The following is a 13,784-nucleotide window of genomic DNA, read 5'->3' as shown; positions in this document are numbered from 1 at the left end:
TAGCCTCCTCCCTCAGTCCCCTCCCAATCCATATGTTTTTTGCTGCTTGAAAACTATTCTTGCCTCAGGCCATGCAAATCACAAGATTATCTGTAATTACATTCCTCAGGTCTGACCAGGAAGAGGTGGGGATGGATCAACCCCCATCCTGGAAAAGTGTCATAAATCCCAATCCCTCCCTCCCAGTTTAGAAATCCTGGTTTTCCCTGTACTTCAAACTCTGCCTACAGCCATCTTAGCACCAGAATGTCATGGCTAATGTCAACTGATAGGTTTCAGAGTTAATGATGTAGCAAGACAGAGCAGTTTGCACTTCTCTAAGAAACACAGGTTTTGATAGTTTGCAGGTTCAGAAAAAGAAGCAACATTTGAGATCAGTTTTAGAAGATGTTCTTTATCACACAAAGGCCTGGAAACTTGTTTGTTATATTTAATTGATGGGGCCATGATGGACAGGCCAGTACTGTGTCCTACCCTGTGCTTGCTTTACCCTGCCTGGTGCCAAGAGGAGACAAGGAAGAAAAAGAAGCGAAGAAGAACATTAACAAAAAAAAAGCCATTTTATTGAAAATGAAATTAAAACTTCAAATTAATATTACAATCATGAGAAAATGCCAAACAATTCAATTTACAGTTGCAACATACAATACAAATAGTCCCTTTGAAGTTGAAGTAAACTGATCCACAATCATCGTCTGTGGCATAAAGCAGAGTGTGTTTGTACAATATGTGCATGAAAAGCAAATCTCGGGTGACAGCATTTGAAAAAATAAAAAATTAAAGCTTGTATTTACACAAAATGCTACAAATATTTTGTTCCAGCAGAAGTTCAAGATTGGTAAAGCATATTAACAAAAAAAAAAAAATTGGAATGTCACTCATATTACCTAAAGTTACTGTAAAAGTATGGTTTTGGCTGATATACTTAAAAGTACTGCATTAAAAAAAAAGCAAAGAGTTACCTGTAAACATGGAAGTAAACAAACATCTAAAAAAGTTCTCAGAAAATGTTAAACTGAAATGCATTCTATTTAAAAACAAGGAGAAATTCAGGGGGGCAGAGAATGGGGCTTCTTTGAGCTCATGGCTGATCCAGGTTTAATTATTGCTTTTGCTCATGGCTTGCTGGCGCTGCAGCCTGGTGAGGGGCTGAGCCTCGTTTTGCTCAGGGTGAAAGTGCAAAATTCTCCCCACTCCAGATGGTACCTGTGGAAACTGGTCAATCTTTGCTCAGGGGACTGCTGGCAAAAAATAGTTCAATGCTAAGAAAGACACAGCAGCTGGTCTTTCAAAGTAAACAATAAACGCCACACAAGTGATGCTGTGGGGTAAATAATTTGCTTTACTCATCCGTCCCGACCCGCTGCCCCCGATCTGGTTACCCTTAGGAGGAGGGAGAGGAGGCTTTAATCCTCCGTTTGGCAAAAGGGACATTGTGCCTTTTGTGCTGGAAGTAAATCTTTGGTAGGATAAGAGAACTGAACGGTAGAAAAAGGCCATTTTTTATCTTTAAATCTATGACTGGTGCCAAAGATTGCCACTGCCCGGAGGGAAGGGCTGTCGTACCTTTGGGAAAACTCCTGCAATGCCAAGTACCTCACAAAAGCTCCAATAAACTGATAGGATTCACTACATAGCACCAGGTGGTTGGGGTTTTTTGTCTGACATCCTGTTTCAAGAGCATTTCCAAGTGAACTCAAAAGCATTTTCTGAAAGCTTTGGTGAGCATCTCTGCCTCAGCTTGTACAGCTCCCTCCACGACCAGCCTGATGTACCGGGAGAGATTTTCCAAAGGCACCGGGAGGGTTCAGGAGCTACTGAAAGTCAAAGAGGCTGGTGCTCCTCTGTCTGCAGGTACTTAGAAAATCCTTTCCTTCCTATCTCAAGCAGGCAGAGTCAGGTCAGCCGAGGGCACGGATCAGTTGGATCAGGCACGCGTGCCTCGACTGGGCGGAGAAAACGTTTTCAACGTCTGTCCCTAATGGTCCAGTTGAAAAACCGCGGGGACACAAACAGAGTCCTGTCAGTATTGGGCAAAACAAAAAATCTGGTCTGTGCTGGATTTATCCAGAAACAAAAACCAAGTGCTTGAATTTTACAACAAAGTCTGAAAAAAAAAAAAAAAGAAAAAGAAAAAGAGAGAAAAAAAAAGAAAATCTGGGTTGCTGCCTGCAGCCACTCTTAACAACATTTCAACACAAAAGCACCCTAAAAATTACTTAATATGCATACAGTAAACCTTAAAAAGCCCTTCTCAGCAATAACAAATAATGTACAAATATAGTACCTTTTATTAAATAGGAAACAGCTTGCACTGGCAGTACATCTCTTTTTCTCTTGCTTACTAAACAAAAAACAAAACTGAAATGTGTAACCAGACACTGGCTTTTTAAGTGCTGCTGAGACTAACAAACGTTACTTTACAGTTACAAATAAATGGACAGTGGTATGCTTCAAGCTACCACAAACCAACAATAAATAGAATCAATTACAGCTTCCATCTTTGAAGGAAAACTAAGTATTAGAAGAAAAACAAAGTGTCTTACTTATACTTTAAGCATACTTGGTATACAACCTTTAGAAGGCAAAGACTTTTTTATTAATTTATTATTTTTAAGAGCACGTCGTCACGCAGATTGGAGGGATGTACCACGCTAATGGAAACTCGTTCAACAGCTTCGCTATTAACGAGCAGTAGGGGTGGTGTCCGGCTCTGTAATGGCTGTGCCCACTGTTGGTTTATTGCAATACTTTGGAGGGAGCCAAAGAACACCCAAGGAGCAGCTTGGAGGCCTCCAGCCCCTGAGGGGGCTGCAGAGAGCAGTGACTAACGGACTAGAAGGAGGAGGCACCAGCCAAGCCCACCAGCACGTGCCAAACATCCCACTAAACCAGGCTCAACATCACCTGTTTGGGGAGAGCGTGGGGCAGGTGGTTCAGCTCCCACCACTTCCAGCTGTTGCCATGTCACCTCCCTGTTTGATATTGCTGCCCTGGACTGGACAAAATTTGGGCCCCTCCGCAGGACAGTTTGGCAGCAGACAGGTTAGCCAAGAGTTTTGGGTGCAATCTGCTCTCCCTGTATCACGTCTGGGAGCACCAGAGCGGCTGTTAAGGTGAGTTTAGATTTTCAGCTTCTGCAGAGGTAAGTACTGCTGCCCTTGGGCTTGTCCCTCTAACACAGCAACAGCCACATCAGCTTCAGAGACACCACATCATCCGTATGGCTCCCGCATTTAATGCTAACGGGCGGTGACTCGCTACCAGGCAGCTTCTGTCTCAAGCTTGGAATCTTTTCATTCCACTGAGTGGGCTGAAATTGCAAGGGGAGGGGAAAATGTTTCACCATTTCTCCCTTAATCCCATTTCTGAGATGTTTAACAATTCATTATTTGCAAAAATACGGGCCTTGAACAGTTTTGATTTTTCTTTGGGGAAAAAAAAAACAACAACCCTTCTGAAATCCAAATTATGCTGTCAAAATAGACCATTTTAAATATGAATCTTTTCAAATTTTGAAGTTCTGAGAAAAATCCTGGGAGAAGAAGAAATTAGGGGAAGGGTGGAAAATATTTCATCCTTCCTACCATTTTTCCAGTGTCTCCACAACTACTGATTAAAAGGCAAGACTGTGTTGAAGGCAACTAGACAGCTAATAAAAATATTTTAAACACAATATTTCCTTCATAAGTTATATAAAAAGATCCTACATCCAAAATCATTTGATGTGGATGCATTTGGGTTGGGTTTGTCATTTTTAAGTCACATTGTAAACTGGTTCACACTGGAACTGCTTTTCAGAGTTGGGTAAAGGTTTGAGGTTTACACCATTGCAGAAATGTAATAAGTAAAAAAACCAAAAAAACAAAAAACACTTTTAGAGACCGAAGTCAATATATCATTACATTAAGAAACGTTTAAAGGGTCCAAATGTCATTAAATAATTATAAATATTCTTTTAAAGTTATATGATGATTCACGTTAGCAAACAACCTCAAATTTTACACATTTATAATTTAAAAAAGAAAATAAAAAGAGAACATAGCTGAACACAGATACTATGTATACCATTTTGGCTCTAGTAATATATATTGCCATTCTCATATTTTGCATAAGTAATAACATTTTGTTTTTTCGTTTTTCAAGGTTTTGGTTGTTATTTTTGGTTTTTGGCTAATCGAAGGCAAAATGAGGGGATACAAAAGCAAAAAGGAAACCCTGGGGTTGGCTCACCTAACTTGAAAACTCATTCTCTTTAAGTACCCGAAAACAAACCAAAAAAGCAGTGAACAAAGAGAAGTTCCAACCGTTATCCGCAGCAAGGCTCGGGCAGAGTTTTTTGGGACAGCTGTTTTCGTCTGAATGGATCATGGCAAAATGGAAGCAACTCGCTCTTTGCTTTCCTTTTTATGTGCACCAATACAAGCCAGGTGAATTGCACTACGGGTGTGGAGAGGGTCCCATACGTTGTATGATTGCAACTGTATCTGGAGTTCATGGTTAGTTTTGGGTTTTTTATTAAAATAAAAGGGAATGCAGCCTTTGCCTTGCATCACCATGTTTCTCCTGATAGCTGGGGAGTCCGTTCTCTCCTCATTGGCAAAAGTAACTCACTAGTTATTACAAAACTCTTGGGGGAGGGGGGAAAAGGAAGGGAAAAAAAAAGAAAAAAAAAAAAAGGAGGGGGTGATTTTGTGTGTGGAGAAAGTACATTTTAAATATAAAATGGTTCCAAGGGGAAAAAAAAGAAAATATGTGCTTTGATTCACATAATCTGAAACATGGGTTGTGGTGTGTTGGTAACACTTGTGTTATTTATGGCCATTATCATCCCGTCTACACAGTTGCACATATTGATAAAATATTATTTTTTTTTAAAGAAAAAGAAAAAAACCCAAAACCAGGCACTTCGTAGTTAGTCGACTGTTTGGTGTTTGTTTTTTTTTTTTTTTTGGCTTGCGGAGGTCGGGCCGGCTACGGAAGAAATCTCAGTACGGCCTCCAAACGGACTCATCCATCCTGCCACTAGAATTCAAGACGGTTGGGGAGCTGCTGTGGCTGCCATCCGCCTCCACCCCGTCACTCTGGGTGGGCAAGTTAGGGTTTAGCAGCGTGCTGCCGTTGGACGTGGTGGTGCACGGTGGGAGCATCCTGGAAGGGGAGCGGTCCCCTCCCGGCACCATGGGGAACTGGTATGATCCTGACGAAGTGCCATAGTAGAGATATGGAGTGCTGCTGGTCTGGAAAGGTCCACTTTGGTTTTGGGAAGAGCCGGGGTAGGGTGGTGGTAGGTAGGTGTGGTAGTGAGTGGTTGCGGACATACCCAGTGACATGCCTGAGGTGACTGGCGGTGTATAGGTAAAGGTGGCTGGATAGTGCATTCGTGGGTTGGAGAAGCGGCTCTCAGTGAGGGATGAAATGCTTGTGAACTGCCTGGGATCTGAAAATGGGCCCAGCTCTGAAGCACCTAAAAAATTATAACAAAAGACGGGGGAAAACAATTCTGTAAATACCATTTTTTGTATCAAGTGATGATAGAATTTTATTTTTCTAAGATAACCCACTTCTTTTGGCCCCCAAGAGAACAGCAGATCACATCAAGCAATACATTGCAAGGAACAGAGTCATACATCTGTCTTCTATAAGCGCTGGGCCAAACTCATCCGTGGTCTAACTCCACTGATGCCAATGGAGGGAGCAGCATTGCCAACCTGAAGCGTTCAAAGGTCACGAGTCAGGTCAGGGAAAAAAAAACCCTCTAAAATCAAGAGACTGAAAAAGAGCCAAAAAAAGAAAGGGGAAAAAAAATTCTCTGAAATCAAGGGATTGAAAAAGAGCCAAAAACAGAAAGGTGGATTTGGAGTTGATTTGCCTTCTGGTTTCAGAGCTTTGAGGGTTACATGTCTCTGGTTTTTTGCTAGAGCCTCTCAAGAAACTCAAGTCTGGTTGCACACAAAAGCTGAGATTCAGCACAGGCTGTCAGGAGCTGGCATTTCCAGAAAAGCAGAAATTATCATGCAACTTGTAATAAAGCTACAAGAGCTGGCAACACCGAGTTAACTGTACCACTGACACCAGAAGAGTTAAACTGGAGGTGATTAAGACCCACTTCTTGCCTTAAATAATGTATTTAGGTGAGAATGTGTTCAGCTGCTTCCTTTGACTGAAAAATGCTGTTTGCTGCATCTGAAGGATGGGCAAGGCCACTGCACTGATAGCAAAGATGCAGATTTTACTTTTCAGAGCAGTTGATGGAAAATTACAAGCCCAACACTCTTTTTGCCATTGAAAAAGTTGTTTTCATATGTAGTCACTGCAGTCTTTTTGAAAAAAAAAAAGACCACACAGCTTATGGCTACTGTGCGTGTCTGGATGGTAACGCTGTGAATTGGAGTCTAACGCAAAACAGGGATGGGTAAACTCATTTTGGCTAATTTCTAATCCCACATCAAACATCCAAAGCTTTGGAGCAGAACTGGAAAGCAAACGTTAGTAGTTGGGTGATGTGCTTAGGAGACCGTGGGATGGACAGGAGCAGAAGAAAAAGATGGTGAAAGCTTGTACTGGGAGCCAGAAAAGTGGAAAACAAAGAGGGTGTGGGGAAAGGGACAGGGGGAAAGAGGGAAAACCTAATGAAGAAGTACAGAGCAAATGCATGGGCCAGTATGCAGCAGACACATATACACATATTTATAAAGAGATGGAAAGAGCAGGGTATAACTAAAGCGGGAAAATTATGAAATCAAATGGATCCTCCTTGCACTTCCCACCTAACACTTCTACAGCTTTACAGTCCTACAGATCCAGGGGTTCACTCACCTCTTTTTCAACCTACCGAACCTGATTTAACTCAAAGGAAAATACGGCATCTTCTAGATGCCAAATTAATGTGCTAAACACTGAAAAACTCTGTGTATTTTCAGTTTAAAATGAAGCACTTATTTTCCTTATGGACAGGCTTCAGATCTGACTTGATGATACTGCTGTGTAGAAAGAAAGTCCCTACAGCCCTTCTGCCCTTGGCCTCCTATAGCATCCACAATGGTTGTTGCTGCCACAAGCCACAGACTCAACAGCCCCTGTCAGCTTGTGTGGCACATTTTGGCATTTAGATCACTATATTCTCTCCTGTTCTCCCAGCTCATTAAACCCATGCCTACAATGACATTTAAAAGCAGAAGCGGGGTAAAGCTCAAGCACAGTTTGGGTTCAGGCTGGAGGACCCAGGCCACAGCCAGCTAAGCATCCAAATCACCCTGAAACCTGGGGGTTTATAATCTGCCATCTCAAAAGATGTGGAGTACAGAGCTTTAAATGGGCAGTAAAAGCCCATTCTAAACTCTGATGACAATGTGATTACTATTATCTTTATCAGGGACTGAATCTGTGACCTACGGGTGAATGGGTCTGTCTCCATCATCAACCCCTCCAACCACAGCGCCATGGAATGTAATATAACTTGTACCTTTACAGCAAACACTCCACTACTTGATGCAACTCCTTTCGTTCCCAACTGCAAACAATAGCCAGAGGCAATACCACCCAGATTCAAAGCTATAATTTTGGAACACTATCCTTTATATTGTGAACAGGTCTGATATGTATCTGGATATATACGGTTAGAACATAATTTCCCCAGCTGCTCAAAATACTGAGTTTCAATCTGCTACTGCTTATACTCCTTTTTTTATTATTATTGTTGTTGCAACTCTCCCAACATGAACAGAATTGCTCTTAGTTTACCCTGATAGAAGCTAAACAGGATTTTTACAATCAAAGGTATGAGTGTAAGGGTGTAGAAGAACATCAGTATTTTCAGTTTCTTTGCAATCAATACCTTTTTTTTCTTAGTAACAAACTCTCCAAGCAGTTTTACACATTAAAAGGCAATCTCCCTTTCAGGGCTAGATCCAAATATTATCTGTATGGGTGTTGCCAAGAGATCATGTCTGCGTCGAATCACTGGGAATGTGCACACCACACGTAGGCATTTCGAATGTGGGGCTACAGACCTCGTTACATACCGTAGTAAATCCACACTTGTTTGCTTTTACTGTTGCTTGTAAAGCACAATCCTATTTACCCAAAGGCCAAATAACCATAACCCTGTCTTATCTCACTCATGGCTGTGTCTGCATGGCTCCTGCACACTCACTTCTCAAACTCCCCTCTTGCCCAACCACCTTTTGCTGTCTACATAACTCCCTGCATAAGGCTGCCACTTGTTCCCAGCCTTATGTATCTCCATCGGGCAAAGATATTTTTGGAGATCAGGAGAAGTTCTCTGAGATGCTTGTTTGAAAATCTCATTTCTAAGTGAAACTTACGAAAAAGTCAGCTCTAAACCTCAGCTTCTTGCCATCCTCACTGCTATGCAATCCTGCTGATGCATTTTCACCCTCCACCTCCTTTCTCTGTGCTACCTCCTTATGTTAACGTTGATTTTGGTTCTAACTTGGAAACCCCAGATGACTATTCATTTATACATGTTTAGTTCTATGCTAGACTGGAATGATAAATAGTTCTACTGGGTATGGCACCCATCTTTATATCTAGTTGTGGACAAACAGCGATGTTGATCAGCAATACAGTAACATGACAGTGCAAGTATATAACTCATAATATAATAATTATAATATTATAATAACTTATTTATTCCTCTCCCCAGCAGGATTAAAGATTTATGCTAATTTTTCTGCTGTCAGAGCAAGAAAACCATTTGCATCTGTGAATTCCCACTCTCATGATAGCTTGCATTAAACGGATGAAGCACAGACCCTCTGCCCTACATCGTGGCCACAACATGATGAAACCACACTTGTGTAAAGAGGAAAGACTTTATATTATGCCTCCAGAAAGAGAGACATGGCAACAAGCACAGCAAGTGATCTTTTGCTACAGTGTCATCAGTTGGCTGCATTGCTTAGCAATCAAAAAAAAAAATGAAAAAAGTATATTTTTGAAAAAAGCAAACCATTTTACATCTGAATGAGTCCAAAATAAACTATTTTTAAATCTTCCAAGCTGATTCCTCCCTAATGTAACCTGGCACTCCAGTTTTCTGAGAGCTATACGTTTAGAACAGAAAAGTGGTCATATTAACATGCCAATATATATGCTAACATCCCAGATTCAAGAATGCTGCTTCAGTGTGTTTCATATTTAGAATAAGAACAATTAAAATGCCATGTGGTTTCACTTATTTTGATTTTGATGCACTCATTAAAATCCCTAGACATGGGCATATGCCAGCAGCCAACTCAAATGGTTTTGCGTTCGCACTTAGAACACAGTTTTACCTGTAGCAGCTTTGCAGCTCTACCATTCACAGCTGCATGCATGTCGTGGTCATTTCTCTTTTGCAGTTTACAAATGCCAGTTAATGCCAATTAATGCTCAGGTCTGAACTAATAAGCTGTGCTTGTGGTTTGCAGAAAATCGGGCAAAAAATTTCTGTCAGGTTTACAGCACTTTGGCCAATCGCTTCCAATTATTACAGATCATAATGTACTGTGGCCAGATTAACTCCTTGTGGGTACAGCAAGCTGATATCTACTTTAAGGGGCTACAGGATAATTTTATAAGTTACAAATATTGCAATTTGTTCTGTCATATAAGATGACTATAAGTCACTATAAGGTGACTACCAAAAAAAGTCCCCTTGGCTTACTGCATATGTTTCATAGGAAAATTTCTAGCCCATCAATGCATAACCATTGGATGCACAAAAACACTGATGCTGTGTTCAAGACTCATTGAACAGGAAATTCATCTATATATAGTTAAATATACTTATCAGTAGCTAAATTATTCACTTGTGTTTTGGGGAGCTTCAGTGTTAAGACATTCACTGAAGTTGATACTAGATTTTGTTGATTTTTTGTTCAATAGTTCAATTCAGGCTGAGACATTGTAGCAATGGACCATTAAAATTGTTTTTTCCTTCCCAAACATCTTCATCTATGAATTATATGTGCAGCCTGGATTGCTTACAGCTGATAATATCTCCTCGGATGGAGCATGCCACACACTTCACATGATGAGACCATTTTCAGTCTCTTACAGCTTTGCTAAACTTTAAATGTTCTGGCTGAAATTGTCCATGCTGGGCGTCTGTCTCGGTCTAAATTGTGATTTATGCATTTATTTGTTTTTAAAATTTCAGCTGAAACTCTTCTGCTGGGAAAAATATATTGTTTTACTAATCTTAAACTCTGAGGAGCCTTCCTTTGAAAAGCTGTACCAGTTCCATGCTTTGAAGTAAGGACTTGAACTTTGGAATAGGAGTGGCTTTTGTATGAGAGATGTTGCCATGAAAATCCAGCCAAATATGAACAAATCATAAGCATTCTGACTAAAAATGGGCAGAAGAGTCTGTGCCCCTACAAAGACACTTGTCTAGAGACTGGAATGAAATACCAGAGTCCCAAATCTCAGCCTTTTTTCTGCAAATATTGCTGAAACACAGGGACATTGCCACCCCTCCCCATGCCAGCCCCATGAAGGATTGGTCCATCGATGGCTCCACTCACTGGAATGGCAGAGCCTGAGTGAAAGGAGTTCATGGGTGTTTGTATAGTATTGCAAAGAAAAATTTGGAAAGGTGAGGTTATTTGGGGTTTGCTTTTTTTAGAAATCTGAGAAACTATAAACACAACTAGGGACAAACAAAAGGATATTATTGAGGTTACCACGTGAAGAGTGAGAAAGTTAGGAATCACCAGCATTTAAGTTACTTCTCCATATGCACATCACAGCATTCAGCTACACAAGACACTATTCCTTTTCCATGAACCCTCCCAAGCTGGCCACCTTTAGAGATGTATCTCAACTGAGGAACAGAGAAGACTGTTGTCTATAGATCCCCAAAATCCACTGCTCCAAGAAATCAGAAGGGGCGAAGTGAACGAGGTGAGAGGGACCCAATTATTTCCTGAGTTAACTGGATTTTATATGTGTTTTTGCCACATGGCTCCTACATGACTCAGTTGAAATCTCTCCAAATCCCATTTTCACTTCTCTCATTTTCTGTGTGCAGCAAAGATGTTGGCTTCTGATTTGCACGTGCACTAAATGTTCCCAGCTGCAGCTGAAACCAACGGGATCACAGGTCTGAACATAAGGCTACAGACAGAACAGAAATTGTGCTGTAGGTGACAGAGAGAAGGTGCACTGAATGACACGAGAGCCTCAGTTCTCTATGTAAAGCAGGTTCTTTCTTTCTTGGGAATATTGCACTACAGTGAGCTGTATACAAATGCTATGGCAGAAATATTAGAGCAAAGCCCAGCAAGAAATTAGGGATTCCTTCTTCAGAGCAGCATTTAATGCTCTGCAATAAGCAAGGCCTGAGGAAATGCAAAGAACAAGAAGAAAACAAAATGTTGAAGAGCTGCTCATTAAGTTAGCACTGTCCACCTTGTGCACTGAATGAGACAGGAATCCCGTGGGAAAAGTATCATGTGATCCTGTAATTAAAATCTCTAATATAATGCATAAGCAAAATGAGGCTAATGTAGAGTTGCACAGGCAATGTAAGTACTGAGATTTCTCAATTTCTGAGCACTTCGTTTTGCAATCTTAAGGATTCTTTGCAATGTGTTTGGATGGAAGAGTAGTTATTTCCTAGCTGCATCTCTTTGGGTCTTTCCCAAGCATCCTTCTGTATCAGGGAGACAATGTTATTTTGCTCTTCATTTTGTTAAATTTTTGTTCCCTCCTTCTTCTAATAAGGGTTTAGTGAATCACACACAGCATGATCTTTCTGCCTTCTTCCAGACAGGCCTTTGGCTCTCCAAAACTGCGGCACCACTTTCCCTCTGGACGCCTTTGTAGGACGCAGCCTGAGACTGCAATTCCCAGGGATTCCAAACCACCTCCCCCTGTATCTACTCCTTGCTGTAGCTGTTAGGTCCTGATCCCAGAAACCTAGGCTGGTGCTCAGCTTCCTACCAAGCTCAGGGACATTCCTCCCACACATCTGCCACTGAATGTGTGTCTATGCGCTGTGAGGGTGAGGGTCAAGCAGAAATAATGCACAGGGCTTCTCCCTCCCTGGTTCACTTTTGGGATGAGCATGAGTCATCTGGATATTTGGAACCATTTATCATAGGAAATTGTATGTTTTCAAATGCCTTTTTCCCTCTCTTTAATTCAGGAGAGGAAAAAAAAGAAAAAAAGCATAATTTTTTTTCTCATTTTTCTCTCTCCAGGTCACCCCAAGCAGGTCTCCTGGCAAACAATAGCTGCAGAAAAGGTGTGAACTGGCTCCCCCCTCCTCTTTTCTTCACCTCAACAAGGTGTTAACTTCAAGGCCTAGTTGGGACCCTTTAAACTGCAACATTATTAAGCACAGCAGTCTCACAAAAGTCAGAGGGAGGAAGGAACACTTTAACCCCTTCAGAACCTCACATATAACAGGCGAGACCCTAATTGCAGTGCATCCCTTCTGTCGTCCTTCAGTACCCCATTTCACACGGTAAACTGCACGTTTATGACTCCTGATATTTAGGTATCAGGACTTTGGCACCTCGAATACCACGGATTAATTTGCAGATAGATGTTTTCACTGAATTTATGATGCTGCACCTAAGCCCTTTGCGGGGAGAAACACCCCATAAATAACAGTTAGCAGCAACCATTAAAGTACCACTCTTGTAAATAAAGGAGAATGTTTCCCAAGCAGATAAAGAAGAGTGTTTCCCAAGAAGAGATGTTATACTGCTATAGAGCAAAATAGGAGTCTCTTTGCACTTCTTCAACCCAGGTTCCATCATTACCCGTCCTGTTCCCTCAATAGGACTTTTTTTCCGGACAAAGCTGGTTTCCTTCAGGCACCCAAGTCTTTCTGGGTGACACTACACATCAAAACACAGGTGGCTTCTCACTGCACCCCCAGAGCTAGCTCATCTAAAATTTAGGGAACATCAATAGGTAGAAAAGTGCAACAACCAACCCGTCATAGATGGACTGTTGGGAGCGGAAATGAAGCTATGGAAGCATCAGTCATCACCGTCTCATTTATAGATGCTGCCTCACACAGGACTTGTAAACCTTCCTAATGAGAACCACAGGAGGGGGACAAATGGTCGCATTACAGAAACAGGTCCTCAGCTGGTGATTGTGACCTGCCACCCGTGGCTACCTGTTGACCTGTTGTGATGGGGAGCCTCTAACTCCTCAGCCTTTGCCATCTCATCTCAGCAGCTCCAGTCTGGAGCTGTCACGGGTGATTCAGGTGGAAAAGCACTGGCAGTATATCAAGAGCCCCCTGCTTGTTTAAAGTCTCAGGCCATCTATGCGCTATGCTGGAACCAAAAAGTAAATAATGTTTCCTGGAAATAAGTCTAGGAGCTCTGCAACATGGCACGGCACAAACACGCACAAAGGCGCATAGCACTCTCCATTCGGTTTTCCTCAATTTTTCCTGCCTGAAATTCAGCCACTGCTGTTTTCCTCCAGCCGAAAGGCATCAGCAGGAACACTTGAGGCTTTTCTTGGAGAGCAACCTCGGTGTGTTGTATACAGCAAGGGGGTGAAACCGCAGGGCTGAGCGCTGTGGTGCAGGCACGGTGAAGGCAAGCGTCGGGACAGCAATCCTGAATAAATTCAGTGAATGGGAAGATAATATACATCATGGCTCACAAGCTACTTTATTCTTCCTTTTTTTTTTTTCTTCTTTTCAGAAAAATGTGCCTTAACTATCCAGTATAAATATTTGTTTCCAATGTTGTCATGAATTGTACTTTTCCACTGCATGCTACTAACTCAGAAATACCATCTGA

General features: G+C 41.6%; 1 protein-coding gene across 6 annotated transcripts in view; it reads right to left on the bottom strand.

The window, feature by feature from the left end:
* RUNX2 (runt related transcription factor 2) overlaps positions 1–13,784 on the bottom strand; it is a 227,017-nt gene that overhangs the window by 66,356 nt on the left and 146,877 nt on the right. For 3 of the 6 annotated variants that reach the window (XM_027663404.1, XM_027663408.1, XM_027663409.1), the window contains one exon: positions 4,798–5,467. The exons of the other annotated variants lie outside the window; for them this stretch is intronic. In XM_027663404.1, coding sequence (XP_027519205.1) covers positions 4,989–5,467 — 479 coding nt within the window. In that variant the 3' untranslated portion in view covers positions 4,798–4,988. Of the gene's footprint in view, positions 1–4,797; positions 5,468–13,784 lie in introns of those variants that run through there. 6 annotated transcript variants of the gene reach the window in all.

Source organism: Corapipo altera, unplaced genomic scaffold (assembly GCF_003945725.1).
Source record: "Corapipo altera isolate COAL_440 unplaced genomic scaffold, ASM394572v1 116, whole genome shotgun sequence".
In the NCBI taxonomy this organism is placed as follows: Eukaryota; Metazoa; Chordata; class Aves; order Passeriformes; family Pipridae; genus Corapipo; species Corapipo altera.
The sequence above is the reverse complement of the archived record's forward strand: the minus strand, read 5'-3'. Positions and strand labels throughout refer to the sequence as shown.